General features: G+C 37.0%; 1 protein-coding gene across 2 annotated transcripts in view; it reads left to right on the top strand.

Moving 5' to 3' along the window:
• The window catches only part of Cad89D (cadherin-89D), a 58,087-nt gene that overhangs the window by 26,916 nt on the left and 10,963 nt on the right, over positions 1-20,208 (top strand). For both annotated transcript variants that reach the window (XM_065357157.1, XM_065357158.1), the window contains exon 7: positions 139-267. In XM_065357157.1, the coding sequence (XP_065213229.1) occupies positions 139-267 (129 nt within the window). The remainder of the gene's footprint in view (positions 1-138; positions 268-20,208) is intronic.

The following is a 20,208-nucleotide window of genomic DNA, read 5'->3' as shown; positions in this document are numbered from 1 at the left end:
TAACCTTAACTCCAAATATTTTGCGTCTCAGAATCCTGATAGATCACCTCGTGAAAAACAGCTGGAAGAGCTGCATGCATTGCTATATCCATCACCGCTCATTAGATAACTAATACCTCATGTTCTTTTCCATTACAGGACCGTGGAACACCTCAAAAAAACAAAACCACAACAATCGCTGTAACCGTTCTGGATAACGACGATCTGATCCCTAAATTCACCCAGGAAATGTACAGAACTCAAGTATTGGAATTTTATCCGGCAACGGTAAGTACTCAGACCTGAACTCTTTACAATCGGCATCCATTTATGTACTAATACGCTTCTTTATGTACATATAATACACACATTTACCAATCATATTCGCGAATTATCTCCGTATACGATTCGCTATTATTCAAAAATTATACCATTTCGAACGAACAATACCCACGAACGTTTAGATTACACTCGAATCGAGCCTTTAACCAAGGTTAGGTATTCTTTACTCTGTCGATATGTTTCAAAGTATACCTACCTACCTATACTTTCCATATAGGTACGCAAAAGGAAGAATGTTCACATTTGATACGCACTCCAACTCAACCATCAATTACTCTCAGTTTGGAAAAAATTCTCATACACAAATCGAATTTACAAATACTCGTATCTTGGCACTTGGACTATTGGCTTTTTATGTAATCGCAAAATCGAGCCTCTCTAAGCCAGCCAACGCTGGAGTAACAAGTGTGACCAACTTGACCCAATTTTATCCATTACTGACATACATTTTACAAATGCAGCGTCTTTTTGTGTTCCCTTTTCATCACCTCCCACACTTTATGTAGTGCATATATAAACACATTACTGGTAATCGAATTTGTTTTAATATTACGTCCGATGGTGTTTTTTTTTCTGCATTGGATGTTGTAGCAACCGTTTCATTGTTTTGATGTTACACATACATAGGTTAGAGGCATGCGGCGAGTTTTTTTTTTACCTATCGATATGCCGGTAAATCGCGAATTATAGAGTAGCGAAGATAATTTCAAATGGGGGATTTGGATTTCGTATCAGTGCACTCTATCGCATAAACGTAACATAAATTTAAACCTATGCGGGCATCTGTATGTGCTCGTATGTTCAGACAACTTGAGATATAGAGATGTGTCGTACTCGCACCTATACTCGTAAATTAACTCAAACAATTTCAACTGACGTTCCATACAGCACCTCTATTTCAATCACAAATGAAATACCTACTGGCAGTGCATTAAAATCACTAACTTTCTTTCACCAAGAAATATAAATTCCATTCCCATAAACCTATCAAGACAGTATATCTGCAACATACAAATCATAAATATATTTTTTCGTTGAAAACAAAACGAGCAAAGAAATAAGTAGATGGAATGAAAATCCTAATGTCAACGATACAATAAAATGAAAATGTAACAGAAGCACTAACACTTTGAATAGTCATAAACGACAATGTAAACACCAACAACGTCAAATCATCGCTCATTATTGCACTTCACGTTTCGCGGATGTCGTGTTCACGTCTTCATCATAACAATATTATGTATACGTCTATTTGAAAGTGCCCAGACCCCTGAGCATCTAGGTAGACTGTAGAGGTACTCATATATCAGTATTATTTAAAATTTGCTTTCATTCATTTTATGGAAATATTTTCAACAGACGTGTTCGGCGCCCTAGATTAAGATAAAAAGAATCAGAATGCAAGGAAAAATAAAAAAATGCTTTATAATTGAAAAACAGATTATAGATATATCGTTTTCACTTTTGTTTACACAAACTCGTGCCATAATCTAGAGATCGCAGCATGACTACGGGATAATCTAAGGTTAGATGATAAAGTTTTCAAAACGTAATATTGTTCTGTTTGCTACGATGAAAGCGAAAATTTACCAACGTTTTACCTACCTACCTTGCTATAAAATGTCTTTTTAATTCTGCTGCCGAAACAGATGAGGGAAACATCTTCACGTCGTGAAGTTCGGTATGACTGAGCATGAAAATTCACCCACTCGATTGGCTACCTGTAATAAAGATTGCTCTTTTGGTACAAATTTAATGGTTCATATTGTGCACTGCATATACCTAGGAGGACATGGTGGTGTCCGAAGGTATCAGACAACTTGGTAGACATTCTTTCTATAATATATTTAATTGATTGCGGTTAAAAAATATGTTTCCAATAGCGAATCGAATCTGATCTACGACAGTGAATCCGTCAACTTTATCATCGACGCGATGCTGCGCTGTTTACTTTCACTGTGTAGTGTATTTTAAACAAATGTTGAATTAAATGAAGCGACAATGGAATTATTGAAATGTATCTCGTCTGGTTTAATGTTACGATTGAATTTTAAGATGAGCGTGATTTTTGAAGATGATAAGAAATTTTGAAAAATTTTCTCCCCAAATTGGAAGAATATTTTGGCAACTCCAGGAGATGTGCAGCATGTGATTTGACTCAATTTTTTAAAAAATGTTATAGATTATTCCATTCGATCCACCACAAAATTTGTAGTTGTCCAATTCCAAAACTACGGGTCTTACTAGGATCCAAAAGACTTAAAATCAAGATTTTTGGCCAATTTCCACAAAAAAATAAAAAAATATGCCTCAAATAGCAAAATAATGATTTCTATGACATATCAGCAAGCAGTTCATCTCCTAATGATATTTTTAGGGTCCAAAATTTTTCGAAATATTTACCGAAAATGTTCCAAAAATGCGATTGAAACGCTTCAACTCTGGAAATCATATTTTCTAGCCACAAGTCGATTTTCCTGGAGTTCGGGCAAAATTTCGAGAATGGCGCCTTTGAAAGAGTATTTTTGGGGCCGAAATTTTTGAAAAACTAGCCGGAAATGGTCGAAAAATACGATTGGACAGTTACAACTTTAGGAGTCGCCTATTATGTTAGTCACAAGTCGAGTTTCCTGGAGTTTGGCCATGATTCTGAGTCTGCGTATCCAAAAGGGCATTTTTCGTTATCTTGGAAATAGGTATAGACCTGAAATGGCACCTAAATTTCAGGAAACTGTACTTGTGTTCAGAAAATACAATTTTCAAAGTTGCAGCTATCCAATCGAATTTTTGGACCATTTTCGGGCAGTTTTTAACAAATGTTGGGCCCAAAAAATACCATATGGACCCTATGACTTTTTGAAGACCGATATGATACGTTTATGTATGTACGATTAGAATAAAAAAAATCCTCCTTTTCAATGACGGAAATTGGCCAAAAATATTTATTTTGAGACCTTTGGCCCATTTCTTTCTGCGATTGCGCAGCTACAAACTTTTGTGGTGCATTACTCTAAACGTAATTTTGTTTCTGAAAGAAAATCCGATCAAACCGGTTACTTCACAATTTAATTTCAATCAAAATTAAATGTTTTGAATTTCATGTCGCGCTTTTGAATTTTTTTTATTTTTTCACCACCTTTTTATCTAAATTCACTACTCTACTTTTTCACTACTTTCATTACCCATTATTTTAAAATCACATCTGTTACTCTTTTAAAAGTTGTTCTTGTTGTTTTTTTTTTTTTTTTTACAAAGCTGAAACCATTTCTTTATTTACATTTTTCCCCAGCATTCAAAAAATGCTAGCTTTTCAGATTTCAATCATCGGTTTCAAATTTCTTACCTATAGGTAGTATTTTCTTTAAAACCTGATTATGTTAAAGAATTGAAATTCGAAAAGATGGAATAAAATAAACAAATAACAGAAAATTGAGGATTCTACAAGATTTTGAAATTTCCAAAATTCACCAAAAATTGAATAAATTGAAGAAAAAAGCAAATGCTCAATGTTACTTATCCTGAAAAACCTCATTCCAGGTGCATTCGCAGTTTTTTTTAGTTATAGGTAGGTATTTAAAATTACAATCACGAATAGGAGGTCCAATTTTGACACGATTGAGGAAGTTTAAGCAGGGTGTCTAACAAAATTTCAAAATGAAAAAAAAGGACTTAAAAAGGAGTTTTAGTAGGACTTTCAGCAGGTCATTTTTCGATCACTTATGGAATTTTTTGAGGATGGGGGGGGGTCAAATTTTTTTTCAAGGTGGGAGGTTCAAAATTGTCATTCAAGTATTTAGCCAAAGGAATTTTAGCAGGACTTTTAACAGGACAGTTTTTGAACACTTGAAAATTGAAAATGAAAAAAAAGCAAATGGGCACAAAGCAATGTGATGGCAAAAGCTTTCGGAAATTAATATTCCGAGAGGCATAAAAACAAAGTTTGTTTGTTTGATGAATTATTAATTTATGGTTTGCTTCAAAATTTTAAAATTTGAATTATGATTTTTTTTTTGAAATTTAAAATTAAAACCAGAAAAAGAAAAGCTAATGGGCCCGAGCGAAGCGAGGGCAAAAGCTTCAGAAATTCAATAATTTGAGAGGTATGAAAACGATGTTTTTTTGTGTAATAAATTACCTACATTTAAAATTTAAATTATGATTCAACACCCCAATTCAAAAAAAAAAAAAAAGAAAAGAAAAGAAAAGAAGAAATTCAAACTTGAAAAAGAAAAGCAAACAAACCGGAGTGAAGCAAGGCTAAAAGTTTTCAAATTTCATGTTTTGCAGAGAAGTAAAAAAAATCTATAAGGGAGTCATTTAGTTGGAAAAAAGAGCAAATAGCCCGAGCGACGCGAGGGCAGAAGCTCACAAAAATGTGTGATTCAAGTTCTAAAAAAAGTCGACAGATGAGCCCTTTTCTACAAGTTCAAAATTTCGGAAAAGAGGGGAAAAAATTGAAAATTTGAAAAGGTCATTTTGAAAAAAAGGAGTTTTGGATAAAATTGTTGAAAAAAAGGACACTAAAAGGACAAAAAGGTGTCATAGGCAAAAAAAAGGACTTTAGTAGGATAAATAGGATAAATAGGAGTGTTAGACACCCTGTTAAGGGTTCAAATTTTCCAAAAATGCGATAGAATGTTGAAAAGTACACTTTTATATATCCATTTCAAAAATGGTCTCCAAAACACATTGGTAGGTCTAGGTACTTGGAATATGACCATGAAAGAAGATTTGCTAAACTGTTGCTGCTCAATCCAACATTTCGAGATTTCAGGGAACTTTTTTGAAAAAAAAATCTGGCTCTTCAATCATTTTGAATGAGGTCAAGCGACAGAAAAAAGATTCCCAGAGCTAGACATCCAATCGCACATTTCGAGGTTTTGTGAGTTTTTTTTTTTTTTTTTTCTTAAAAACTTGACTTCCAAAAAAATGTTATCAACATTTCCACTATTGTCAAAATCAGACATCCAAATGTGATTTAAATTCAAAGGACCAGAAATTTTTTAATTTGAGAGATCTCATTCCTCGGTTTCAAAATTTTAATCATTTCTTCATATTTATATTATGATTCAGAATTTTGAACATGGATGAAGTATTCAGAAGATTGTGTGATATCCTAACCCTACTTAATTGAAGCATTCAATTTTAAAACCACGTGTGACTTAAAATTAAGCAATTATTCCACTGTGGACTTCAAACCTAAAATCAACGCTTGACACAATTACGCAAAGTAATCAATTTCTGAAGCAAAAAAAAGTTTAATTAAATTATACGTAGGCCTCTATTAATGGACCTACGTCTACGCACGATTTTATTCGATTTCAACGTTAGTTATTTGGGTAGGTAATTCGCGTGCCAGTCATGCTCGGATACGTCGTATATGTACTTAGATGTACATCTGTACGCCTTTTTTTCTGCTGTTCGGACCCACATACTTGCATTAAGTTATCTATGCGACAAAATATACCGACACAATTAACATGTGAAGCGGCTACGCTACGTCTTCAATTGTTTCCAGTGCACGGTACCTAATCGTAGTATTTTCTAGTTAATTATCGCGTTTAATTGGAGTACCTAAGTATCAGTTCGCAAACAAAACCAATATCTGTTATGTAATCTATGGTAGATCAGTTATAAAGATGGTTGAAAAAAAAAAAAAGGTTTCGGCAATTAGTGGTCTCGACGACGCGACAATTGCACTTGATGACGGAAATGCAGTCATCTATTCTACATAATAAGGTCTTGTTAAGGAATTTTTATGTAATACAAATTCGGCGATTGGGAATTTATTTTAAATCTCGGGCACAATTTAGGTACCTTACCTACCTTGCTTCAATAAATCGGTTTTTGGTGCCCAGATATCGCTAATCTTTTGTTGATCTCTCAAAAAAATGCGACAATGATCAATTTTTGAAATTGCATTCTAATCACTTTTTTTTTTTAAATTCGGAGTTTAAAAACATATCTATAATTTAAATGTGCAAAAAATTTTCAGACCACAATGATATTGAATTTCGTTTAGGTACCCTAAAATTTTACTTCAAATTAAACGAGCAGGTATAGTCATCAGTCTGGTAATGATAGCAATTTTCGTGAATGTTGTTCTTTTTTGAGCACATTACATACCTACATTATGTACCTACTTCAGAAAATACAAGTGTTTTGAACTGACTCCTCGAACACGGACTATAGATCATCATCAATAATTTTTCGTTCCATTATGCTTCCCAAATTATACACCTCCTACTCCTAGTTTCGTGTACCTCTCTAGTCTCTATAGACCATACCCACCTCATGGCAATAAGAACGATAATACTTAACCGAGCACACATGTGACACAGAAAAATTTACACTCAAGAAACACAACAATCATTTGTCGATTTGGATTAACATACTGGAGTACCACTAGTTATACGTTATAGTACATTTCAGCACATTTACATGGACAGGTTTCTTTAACGGAAAATTGTCCTTATACGTATTATAGTTACATAAATGGCAATAAAGCACACAATGTGACGCCACTACATTTATATTACACGTCAATAGATGAATGATGCTACTACGATTGCGCTCCGTTATATTCATTTTAATACATTTTCTATTAATTACCCATAACGAATAGAAACTTGAGACGCATACTGATCAAATAGCAAATACCATCCACCAGCATCACTTCACTTTCACACGCGCATTTTTAAATCGTACAGTAATATAGGTTTAGGTTCCCTTTGAGAAAGTAATCATCTTCCCTCCTCCTCTTTTTACTCACCTGTCGTCAAATCGACCACTGAAAATTGACACTTCCTCTATCAATTAAACGTTTTAATTACTCGAATTTTTCGTAAACGGACACCAAGCTGAGTTTGCGGTGAAAATGGAAACGATCAAGTTGGATGATGAGCCGTTGTTATTTTGTTCTCGTGATTCGCGTCATTTCGTATTTATTGTAGCAGATTAACCACTGCCAAGGTGCACTTTAGATAACAGTACTCAAGTATTGAATTTTACTCTGAAGAGTTTCATTAGATCAATTCAGGTGGATGAGTATTGAGTATGAGAGGATGAGTTAATTTGAAATCGAAACAAGATATCTTACCTTGAGAAATGCCAAGTAGCTTACCATACTCGGTTTAATGAAATGTACAAACGGTTACGAGCATGAATAAACTGAAGAAAAAAATACAAAAGTTCGATACGAATATTGTAGAACAAACTAGCACACGTAGGTATCTACTTACTTTTGTTAAAACCATTTTTTTTTGAGTTTTTCACTCATTTTTATTTTCTCATAACTTCAAGAAAAATTTTATTGAATTTTAATCCAAATATGAGTTCAAGTATTTGAAAAAAAAACAGTAAAGATGTAAAAACTGACAAATTTTTCAATTAAAATTTTGAGAATTCTTGCCTTATTAAAATTAAAAACATCCACGTAAATTTCAAATATAGTTTTATTACAAAAAATCAATTTTCAAAAAAAAAAAAAAAAACAAAGGTCTACAGAACAGTTTCAATCAATTTTCTTCTACAAGGGTTTTTAGAAATATTTTGCGCAGAATTTGGAACGTTGAAAAAAATTGAGTCACTTCTACAAGATTATAAAATTTGATTTTTTTTTTTAGTTTTTCCTAAAAATGAGAAAAACCAATTTTCGCAGTTGCTCAATTTCTCATTTGTATGTAGGTAAAAGTTTTTTTAAAAGGGAACCTTACATTACACACTCGAGATACCCTCTACATACATTTAAAAATTGAAAAATGTTGCCTGATGTAAGCATAATTTTCTACCAAACAAAAGGTAGATGGGATGGGTGCCTGCTACCTATTTATATTTGTGTGATTTAAAAATTATAGGCAAAGTTCCAAATCTCGATCAAGGGTACCAAATGTTGATCCACCTTTTGGGGGAACTTTATGGGACGTCAGAGGTCAATAATAAAGGGTGTTCAGTATATTTTTCCACAAGATTCAATACTTTGCTTCACATACGAGTATTTTCACTCATTAAAAAAGTCATTTCCACCGATTATTGAACTAATATAGGTAAACGTTGTATTGTATTTTGCTGGTTTTGGACAAAAATTAAAAAAAAAAAAATGTTGTGAAAGAAATAAAACCAGTTTAGATAAATTTTTCAATGTTTTCTATTTTTTGATAATATTTTAGTTTGTTTTCATGTTTTCCAAAAAATGAGATACATTTCATTCAACATGAAGCTATCTGAATTTCCTTTTCATAAATATTGGAAAATGAATTTTTTTGAGCTTTTTTCTATTGAAAAAGGCTTGCACAAGAAGAGAATGAAAAGCACTATGAAAATTTTGTGCTCAGCTTTCCGTTTACGAAATATTTCTATTTTTTGGAATTTGAATTTCGGCTTTCTCCTTTCTTCAGACTTGAAGTAAAAATTAGCAAAATGTTACAAAAACTCGAGAAAATTTACTAAAATCGACAATGAATAACCTCTTGGGCGAATTTCACCCAGAAAAATGAAAATAGTTTTTGATAGTCTGTATCTAGCCCCTTCAATTTTGAAGATAGATAATTTTTTTAGAGAACATTTTTTGTTTATTTTGTGTAGTTTTATCCAAAAATATTTTGGGCGAATGTCTCACCAAATTAGGTACATACCTACATTTTTATGAAAATGATACATGACAATGGGCCATCGAATTTTGAAAAAGAAGAAAACCATCTAAAGATTTAGAACTGACATGAAAATCATTTAAAATTCTGCAGAGATGTTGTACCGGTAGGGGATGCGCCCGCAGCTTCCACCTAGAGGGAAGTTGTGTTCCTGTCGGAGTGGCAGCACTGCTTACGAGTAGTGCACTCTGTCGAAGTAGTTCGAGATGCGCCACTCCGAGCTTCGAGCTTTGAAAGCTCGTTAGGTATATTTTCACTGGTGCTAGCGTAAGGTAGCAAGTTCAGAGCTTCCGCTTGTAGTCGATACTACAAGTGTATTTTATTCAATAATGTGTAGTGTGTTTTATTATAATTCTTCGCGTGTGTTATACCAGAGAAGTGAATAAAACATTACGAACATTTAGCGGTCTTATGATCATTTATGAGGTGTCTCAACATCACTGCAATTTGATATCTTTCGCAAGGATATCGGGCAAGTTTAGGTTCCCTGGGCTTACTATATGCACGCTGGTCTTGCGGAGGTCTCCCTCAAAGTAAAGACCTCCCAAACCACCACATATTTGGCGCCCAAGCGTGGTTCTCTAACCCAGGGCTTTTCAAAATTGCATTTATTGCAATATTTAGGCGCAAGCAGAGACGTTTAGTCGAAAATGAGGCACACCGCGTGTTCTCAGGCCTAGCCTACAATTGCGCTCGTAAGACGCAAATTGCAATTTATTGCATCGGAAACTTGTTTTCCATTTGAGGTTTCACCTCACAGAGACGATTCGAAGAAATCGCGAATTTTTTTTATCGTTTATTCGGAAAAATTTCGGTCCAATTTGGTCAACGAGGCGACCAACCAGTCAACCAGGCGACTGCAACAATCAACTAACGGTCAACTTGGCGACCGCAACGTTCATCAGAACAGGTACGTGAGTTTTTATTCTCGAAAAAATCGCGAAAAAGTGTCGAAAATCGCGTAATAAATAGAGCTTTCATACCAAGTTCGACAAGCTTTGGTTTGGAAAAACCGAGCACAGTTGAACAAGCTTGACACGAAAGCTCAAGGTCAAGCGCCGAACGTTGTAAAAGCTTGTACCACGTACCTGAAACAGAGAAGTTACAAAGTTCGATAATGGCTACGAATAATTTGGAATATTTATCGGATGAATTTCTTGAATTATTACCTGAACGGATGCGACGACTATATGAGATGACGGCTGAAAATAATTCTCCAAATCCTGGAATTGACAATTCGCGACGATCCAGTTTTCCATCGATCAACTTGGATACACGTGTGACACAATTGCGACCTGAAATCAGAGAATATGACAGTGACGGCGTAAATCAGAGATGTGTAAATGAAAATCAGAGATGTTTAAATGAAAATCAGAATAACGGTAAAAAGCAGCTGAGACGTTCGACCAGAAATGCTGCGAAAGATGCTGATTTTCGACGCCGAGAACAATTAGGAATTCAAAAAACACCTAAATCGAAGCCACCTAAAATTAGAGATCGAAAATTATTGCGCAGCTTGCACGAGAACATTTTGGATCAGAGAAGGGAATGGCGGAGTGCTGAAATTCGGATCGATTCCCAGGAATATCAGGAGGCACTCGAGGATGGTGATTTGGATTTTCTAAAAACTGACTTAGACGAAATAGATGCGAATGGTGCGGACGAAGCTGTGGCTGGAAGCAGTGCACTACTGACAGGATTCGAAAATCCTGATGCATCGATAAACCAAAATGAACTGGAATATGAACTCGAAGATGAAATAAACCGATCAGAGAGATGTTTAAAAAATATTGCTGAATCCAAAATGGCCCAAATTTGCAGTTTTGATCCTGTGAATTTTGAGAAGAAAATTGATTTGAAAATTGAGAAAAAGCCTGATGAGCAATATCCAGCGCCATTGTCTCAGGACGAGTTGATTTTTCGAAAATGGGCCTATGCTGCGTCTGATAATCACGATAAAAATGAAGACACCATTAGTAGTCGAGTGATTGACTCTGAAAAGGCGATTTCAAAAACCAGAGATGATGTAGGTCACCTATATCTCGAGCTACGTGCTCAAATGGCCAGAATGAAATCAGATCTCAAAAAAGATCACGAGAAAAAGATCAATGATCTAAGGTCAGAGATGAGAACAACCTTCAGAGCCTACAGGGAAACTACTGATCGGGTACTCACCTCTCACGTGCTCATCATAAATAAAATGAAAGAGAAAAATATGTACATGAGTAACCTAATGCATCAGATCCAAATGCAGTACTTGGAAGATCAAGAAAATATGCAGATCGAAAGAGCAGAATATTTAACATGGAAAAACCACGTTGACGGTTTCATAGCAGAGCTTCATGATCCAGAAGAACCACCCTACCAGCCCCCTGTTGTGCCTACAGTTGTGCACAACATAAACAGTATCAATGCCGATAACACTGCCAGTCGCAGCAGTGTAAATCCAGGCAAAGGCGCAGATCTTTTCCGAGGAAGGAGAGGATCTAGAGATCGATCAAGGTCCCCCGCCCCCTACAGGGGCAACACTGACAATGACAGCCGCAGTAACGAGAGATGTGGCAATAACGGTAGCAGCAACAACGGCTATCATACAAATGATAACAGACATAATCGCGATAGATCATCTTCAAGAGAATCACGATCAAACAGAGATGATAGAAACAACGATCGAGATTATCGAAATGATCGAGATAGCAGAGATTACCGAAACAACGATCGAAATAACAGAAATGATAGAAACAGCGATCGAGGCAGCCGTGATCGACGAGACAGCAGAAATGATCGAGATAACAGAGATGATCGAAATAGCGAACGAAGCAGTGATTATAACAACAACAATCGTAACAGCTTCGACGGCAGCAGTAATAGCAGTAACTATAATCGCGATAACAGAGACGATCGACGAAATGATCGACGCGATGATCGAGCGAATGATCAACATGGAAACGACGATGATCAAGAAGTGCAGATTGATCCTAGATGGATTCAGGCTGAAAATGAGCAACAAAACAACCCCCCAGAACGCAGATTAAATTATAGAATCAAGTTTGGAAATTCAAATTTCAACATAAGACCAGACAGATTGCGTGAATTTGGGGTAAGATATTCGGAAGATAATAAGTACCAAGTTTACAACTTTTTGCACCGATTTGAAAGACGTATGCAGCCATACCAAGTATCCCAAAGTCAGTACTGCGATGCCCTAATGGTCCTAATTGATGATAAGCTGATTCATATGGCACCTTGGAAAGATTTGCAAGAAAATAATACTGATTATTACCAATTGAGAAAAGATTTCATCGATTGTGCTTGGGGTCCTCAGAGACAAAATGAGGCTAGAAATCACTTCAGAAATATGCCAGTGTGCAAAACATCTTCGACCACACAATGTTCAGAATTGATGATATGGCTGAAAGTGCTCAAAACTACGAACTCACCATTCGAGGATATCATTATGATGATATACTACAAAATGACACCCAGTCTCAGACCACGTTTTACTGAGATTGAATTGCAAGATATCAACATTTTCGAGAAAAGACTGAATGGAATGACTCGTGTTGAAGAGTTTGCTCAGAGACCACCTGAACCAGAAAGGCCTGCTACTCAGACTCGAAATGTGCAACAAAGATCAGAGAATCGTCGATCCAGTTTTGGCGGCACTGATAGGCGTTCCAATTCACAAACAGTCCGGAATAATACCAATGAAAACAAAGGCGAGCGCACAACTGACAAGTATAAAAAGCCTAGCTACGATAAAAACAAAAGTCAGCCCAAATCAGAGACTACCAAAACCTACCAAAAAGACAGAAAGGATGAGTCTAAGTATAAAAAACCGAAGGAAAAGACACATGGTGTTAGTCAAATAAATAAGGAAGAGACACCATCAGAGAATGAAAGCTCAGAGGAGCAACAATCCCCCCCTACCTCACCTGAGGGATCAATTGATTCAGCAGGATTGCCGTCGGGAAACGAGTAGCTGACGCGTGCAAATTAGCACAAGTGGAGCAATTCCATGAGCTACCACAAGAAGAGTTTGAACTCATTGGAGATTCACTCGCTGTATTTTTAGCAAATATAATACCACGACGAAGGCCTGAAATCACTCAGCCTTATCTTAAAGAACAGATCAACATCAGCGATCTGAAAACAGCCATCAGAGCAGCCACCTTTACGAAGAAAAAAGCCATTCTATCACTGGCTCAATATGAACTGAACTACTCAGACATGGCTTCGAGTGTTGTGAAAAATTATGCAAAGCAAATTGTGGAGAATTTAAAGCAGAAAGGATTTGAGAAAATTGTTTTGCTGTTTCCACTGGTAAAGCCAAAAACTTCTGCAAGTAATCCAGTATCGATGGACAAGTATTTTGCATACAGAAGAGCGCTAGAGTCACTGGAAGATGATGTTGTGTCATTTTGGTGGTCTCCTGCTGCCTTATTTTTGGACTTGAAAAGAGACTGACAAGATCGATATAAGCGTCAATTTCGAGTTGATAAAGATTACAACATGATGCCAGTGATGCATAAATTCCATTTGAGCAGAAAAAATGGCAGATATTATCCAAGATTTGCACGCAAAACAGAGTTGTTCCAAGAGATGGATAAAATGTACAATTACGATTGGCATCAGAAGAAACCTCCTGAGAATGGCACTGAGCAACATGGCACTCAGACTGAAGAGAGTAGAGAAGTTATAACTGAGGAAGATGGCTTGCAATATGAAATAGTAAAGAAGAAAACCCTGATCGAAAAGAAAAACTCAGACATTCCTAAAAACATCGAAAAGGAAGTCGCTGATGCTGTAAAGAAAATAGAGAAGTTAAAAAAGTTCATGAAACCTCAAGCGCTCCAAAAGCTACTCAACAAGATAGGAATCCCCTCCCTTCATGAGGAGGAACGAAACTTATCAGAGACGTTGCAAACACCTGTTAAATCCGCTGGGGCATCAGAGAAGTTAAAAATAACAGTCAATCACGTGACTGGGGCAACGCCTAGGCCCCCCCAACACAACGTGTATGTCCCAAAATTCGACACATGTGCCTCAAAACACGACTCAGAGTGCACAACCGACAGCAGGAACTTCGATGAATCTAATCCAGCAACCTCTTACACCTAAACCACCGCTGCGCAGAGAGGAAATTGAGGCTCGAGTCAGAGAGCAAATACTCAGAGAAAAAGACAAATTTGACACGTGTGTAGTGCCACTTACCATGGATGGCATCACTTATCCAGCGCAGCTCGATACCGGGGCAACTCCCAATGTCATATCAGAAGAGACTGCAAACACCCTGCTCAGAGATCACTATGACAGCGTTCAGTATATCATGCTGAAAAAACCTATTGTGTGCTGTTTGGCTGACGATTCAAAGGTAGAGACATACAGATATGTGATTGTGCCAAAACTCAAATTTGGAGAATGCGAGCTCAAAATTCCATTCTACATTATGAAAGGGTGTAACCAGACTTTTATAATTGGTACCAAAACCATGAAGGTACTTGGAATTAAGACTGATGTGGAAAATAAAAGAGCCACATGCTGCCCTCCAGGCCAAGAGAAGATTGAAACACTCAACTTTATGACTGAGGAGGAGTACAAAAAGAAGATTACACTCAGACGAATCAGAGTAAAGAAAAAGAGCGTTGAGCAAATTGATCACATATCCAAAAGAGCAAACACAGCTGATAAGTACCAGGAAATGGAGCCTGAAGATGTGGACGATGGTCCAGAAGTATTTTTGGAAACACTGAGATCGGATTTGGAGCAAGCTGTAAATGAAGAAACCGTTACGAAGAAACAGGCTAAAAAAGCATTTGACATACTCAAAGAATTTGCCTGTGTGTTCAGCAAGTATCCTGGAAAATGGACAGGACCGCCGATGAAATTGAGATTCAAGGATCCCAAGAATATCAAAAGATTCCATGGTCCAAAGTATACTCCATCTAACAAACAGATGCCACTCGTGAGAGAAGCTCTCAGAGTGATGATAGCCAAAAAGATCGTTGAACCTTCGACCTCACCTTACATCAATGCGCTGGTAGCAAATATCAAGAAAAATGGCGAGGTGAGATTATGCTTGAATCCTATGGAATTGAACCCTATACTCGAAAATGACTACAATGAAGCTCCATTGCTTGATAGAATTATAACAACAGACGGACGTGCCAAAATGTACTGTTGCCTCGATTTTGTGGCAGGATTTTGGCAGATGGTACTACATGAAGCATATAGGAAGTATTGTGCTTTCATAGTAGATGGAGAAGTCCACCAGTTTATAAGGGTGCCATATGGATTGAAAGTATCATCTGCATTATTTGTGAAAATGATAAATACCATCATGAAAGCAAAAAAAGGCAGAACGAAGTATGTAGACGATGTGCTACTCAAGGCAATGACTTTCGAAGAGATGATGGAATTACTAGTTGATACACTGAAAATAATCAGAGATAATGGACTCAGGCTCAATCCAAGAAAATCAAAGTTTTTCAAAAAGAGTATCAACCATCTTGGTTTTCAACTCCAGCCTGGGGCAATTTTGAAGCAAAATAAAAAGCTCCAAAAGCTCGATGAATTCAAAAAGAAGCACACCAACAAGAAAGGCGAATTCAAACTCAAAAATGAAAAAGAAGTTATGGCATTTTTGGGAATTGTTGGATTTTACAAGCGCTTCATCACAGATTATCAGCAGCTAGCAGTGCCACTTTATGAAGTGACTCGAAAAGAAAACTTCAAGTGGGGTGAAGAGCAGCAAAATGCATTAGAGATGTTGGAAATTGAGTATCGTAAAGAATTCAAATTAGCCACCCCAATTGATGGTGCAGATTTCTACTTAGAAACGAGTTTCACCCAAGATGCCATGAATGCGGTGGCATACCAGAAAGACGAAGATGGCGTAGATCACATTGTGCTATTTGTGAGCAACACATTTAAAGAGCACCAAAAGAAGTACACAATAATAGAGAAAGAGATGTACTCACTCGCGAATGCATTAAAAAAACTCGAAATGTGGCTTCATGGATATACTGTGCATGTCAGAAAGGACATAATGTCAGTTGTGCACCGATTTAACACATTGGCTCAAATACATCGCAAAGCAGCGGCGTGGATAACGCATTTTAACTGCCACGACCTTGTTTATGACCTGCCAAAAAGAGTTGGAAAATGGTGGGATAGACAAGCACCTGAATTGACCCTATACAGCACGAATTGGACTCATATGGTGCCACTTGGCGTTGTTTACAAAGATTTGGTCAAGGAGCAGTTGATTGATTGTCTTAAGAGGCTGGACTTGTACCAAAACAGAGATGAAAATTGGTCAAAAGTCATTCGGAGACTTCAAGCGGACGAGATTGACATGACTTCCAAGCAGAGAAAAGCGAAGAAACAGCTCGAGAAAAAATATGTCATTTTGGAAGAAGAAGAAGGTGTCAAAATACTCTATCGAATCAGAGAAGATGGATCTAAAGTGCCATGCATGCCTGATGAATTGTACAAAGATACCATAATGTACTTACATGAAGAGTATGGTCATGTGGGAGCTGCCAAAATTGACTCGATATTTCGACGCATGTATTATTCGCCAAATGTGCCAAAATCTGCCAAATTGGCCACAAGCAAATGCCTCGATTGCAAGCACAATAAGAACTTTGGGCAGAAAAAGAAGCTAGAGTATGCTCAAATTGAGTCTTATGGCATAGCAGATGTCTTGTCAGCTGATTTAATTGGCCAAATCGCCAACAAAGCCAAGGACCCAAAATACATGCTAGTAGTAAAATGTGTATTTACTGCCAAAGTGTGGCTCAAAACCCTGATTGTGGCAACCAAAGAAGAGGTCTCAAAAGCGATGAAAGAGATACTCGAAGAGATAAAGAAACTGGGGCACAAGGTGCGCAAAGTGATCACTGACAATGGTACTCAGTTTGTGAGTGATACCTGGAATGATTTGCTCAAATCCTATGGTGTAAAAATTGGCCACACCACCAAGTACAATCCACAATCAAGCTTAGTGGAAAGAACAATGAGAATAATTGGCGACAGGCTGAGAGTAAAAATCAACCAATCAGCTGAGGACTTCGATTATACTCATCATGGATGGCACAAATATGCCAAACAGGTGGAAAATGAAATAAATAACACACCTACCGAATTCGGAGTGAAGCCAAACGAAGTTTGGGGAATCCATGATAACTTGGCTCAAGACTTGCCAGTGCCCAACACTGGAATAAATGCCAAATTTGAATTGAGTAAATTACGAGAAGAGCAACGTGCCAATAATGTTCCATCTATAATGTCAGAAGAAGCTCTAAAACTCAAAATGGATCCAAAAAAGCTCATTGTTGACAAGAAAGGATTTGTCTGGGTAGCTGTGGATGGAGCTTGTTCTCAAAATGGCACAGATGAAGCAATAGCGGGTATTGGAATCAGTTGGACACCTAGTGGAGACTTCAATGTTTCGGAAAGAGTTGTGCACCCAGAATACAAAAATTCGAATAATTTGGCAGAAATCATTGCGTTGATAAAAGCGATGGAAATTGCCCTAAATAACCAGATAGAGAAGCTCAAAGTATTTTCGGATTCTAACTACTTGGTCACTGCGGTAAATCACAATTCAAAGAGATGGGTAGAAAATAACTGGAAAAATACCAACAAAAAACCAGTTCATCACAAAGCAGCATTCCAGCAGGTCATTGAACTCTCTAAAAAATTCAAGGAGTTCGAATTGAGACATGTAAGGGCGAGAAAATACGATCATAATAATTTCGTAGCTGACAAATTGGCCAGAAAGGCTGTATATACCCAAGAAGTGGTTGATGAGAATATTGAAAATATGACCCAGCAGCAGGCTTTAGTGAATTTCATTCGCGAAAAAAGAATGCAGCAGAGAATAAATAATGAGGTCGCTTTCAATAAATTACATGGGCCCCCTACCATTTTCGAAAATGGTGAATTGGTCATGTTAACTTCTCATCGTTTGTCTTCATATGAAAAAGGACTTTCAAAAAAGCTATTTCAAAAACGCTATGGTCCATATACAGTCGAACAGCATGTAGGTAGCAATTGTTACATGGTCAAAAATGTAGCTGACCCTACCGACGAGCAGATCGTTAACACTCGCCAAATGACGTCATACCTCAATAAAAACCAGTTGGAAGAGCTCAAAAATGACCTAAAGCAGAGATCAAAATTCGACAACAGAGATTTGGTGGAAAAAATCAGAGATTTTTCGAAGAAAAAAACCACAAATCAGAGTGCTGAAATGGAAGAAGAAAATACTGATGAGGAGGAGGTCGATGACCCTAGAGATCCGGAATATTTACCAAGAGGTTCGCGAAAGCAGCCTGAAAAAACCCTGGAAAAAATTCGCCAAAATTGCGAAGCAGAGAGACCTAAAAGAGATGTTACAAAACACGATGCAGAGTTCCGCCAGATAAAAAAGAGATTACGAAAAAAGCTTCCCCCCCTCCTAGAGAAAAAGCTCGAAGATTGTCTCAAACAAACGTTTCCGGACGAAGAGGAGTACAAAGAGAAGAGGGAAGCGGCGCGGGAGAGATATGAAACGCGTTCGAGAACGAAGCAGGTACCTACCAACGTTGAAAGCTCGAACTTGCGAGATAAAAATGCACCGGATGGCCGCGATAATCCTCGTAACAAAAAGAAGCGAAAAAAGACCTTGAATTTTATTCACTTAGAGATGTTGGAAAGTTTCGAACGTGCGTATTTTGTGAAAGTCTTCACAAAGTATCAACCCAAGGCCAAACTAAGTGAGAAATGAGCTTTTGTTGCGTTCAAGGCCAACTACTTTTAGCATACATGTAGCATTAATATACTTTCATCTCCGAGTGCAACATTTTTGATGAGATTAAAAGTAAGATAATTTTAGCTATGTGAAAGTTTATCTTTAAAATCGCCATTTTGAAAAACTCATCTATTGTTATGGAATTTCCGATACACAACTGTAGCATTAGAGCTTTCATTCGTTGATTTGATGTGCTCAGATTAAGTAGTACTGTGTATTTTTCGCGATAGTTTGGGAATTAGTGCTAATTTAAGCGTTGTTATTCATTTTGTTATTAGAATTTTTTTTCTTTTTTCAAAGTTGCACTTCGGATAAAATTTAGTCTTGTTTAATTTATGACTAGTTTTAATTTAATTTATTTTGACTAATCGTAACTATTAGTTCACATAGGTTTAGAATTTTTTGTAAATAATTGTAAATTTTTTTCTTTCCCAGAGAAGTTGAAAAATCGCGTGAGCATGTGTTGGGGAATTTTGAACGAGTAATTTTTCACAAAAAATAGAGATGTTCAAAATCCAGGTTCGATCACAGGTCAAGAAAGGCGCAAGAAGGTTTTCAATTGCGAAAAAATGAGAGAAAATCGCAATTTTTGAACTTGGAAAAGTCGCAACTGGCCAGCTGTCAGTGAATAGAGCGCGATGTTCCTAGCTGTCCGTGGGAATAGCCCAATATTCCCAGCTGTGTGTGGACATAGCAACGAGCGACTAGCTGTCTGTGACGATAACGCGGCACTGAATCAACACAACACGAGAGAAAACAAACGCGACGCGATCTAAAGCTAACAAGATCACTTTGTACGCGTAAATAGAGATGTGTAAATAGGGTACTTACTGCAGCAGAGATGATAAAAAAGGATTCCGGTTCCAGCTCCGAAAACTTCCAATTTGGAAAAATGTCAGCTTGCTGATAACAGAGAGGTTGAAAAATATCGCCAACATGTTAGAGAAAATAAAATGAATCGTAACCAAGATTCAACGTACCTATAATTTCTCTGATGCTTTTCCGGTTATCGGAGTATTTTTCCGGCATCTCTGATCAATTGGAATTACCAATGAACTTTGGATCGTTTGCCCTTGGTGAAAACAGTCATCCCCGTTTGGCTCCAGTGAGCTTATTTCGATGCTGATTGAATCCGGGAAAGTTGCTGTAGAAAGAGAAGAAAGTCCCTGTTTAGTTTAACATCAAGAAATACGATTCGGAACGCGTAATTAATTAAAAAAGTACCTGTTAATTGCTCCAGCAGAAGAGTTCATCGATCTCGTGTTGGCAAAGCTTTTGGCGCAGTTTTGGCCTTACATCGAACCAGTTGATACGCAGCTCAGCGCGTGTTTTTTGCACAATTGTAGATTTTGATTCATTTTTTATCTATTTTGAATTTGTACATTTCTCTGCTTTTTATGTAAATATTTTGTGTTTGTGAATTTTGTAGCACTTTAGCGA

This window comes from Planococcus citri, chromosome 3, assembly GCF_950023065.1.
Source record: "Planococcus citri chromosome 3, ihPlaCitr1.1, whole genome shotgun sequence".
Lineage (NCBI taxonomy): Eukaryota > Metazoa > Arthropoda > Insecta > Hemiptera > Pseudococcidae > Planococcus > Planococcus citri.
Note: the sequence above shows the minus strand (reverse complement) of the source record. Positions and strands in the feature narration are given on the sequence as shown.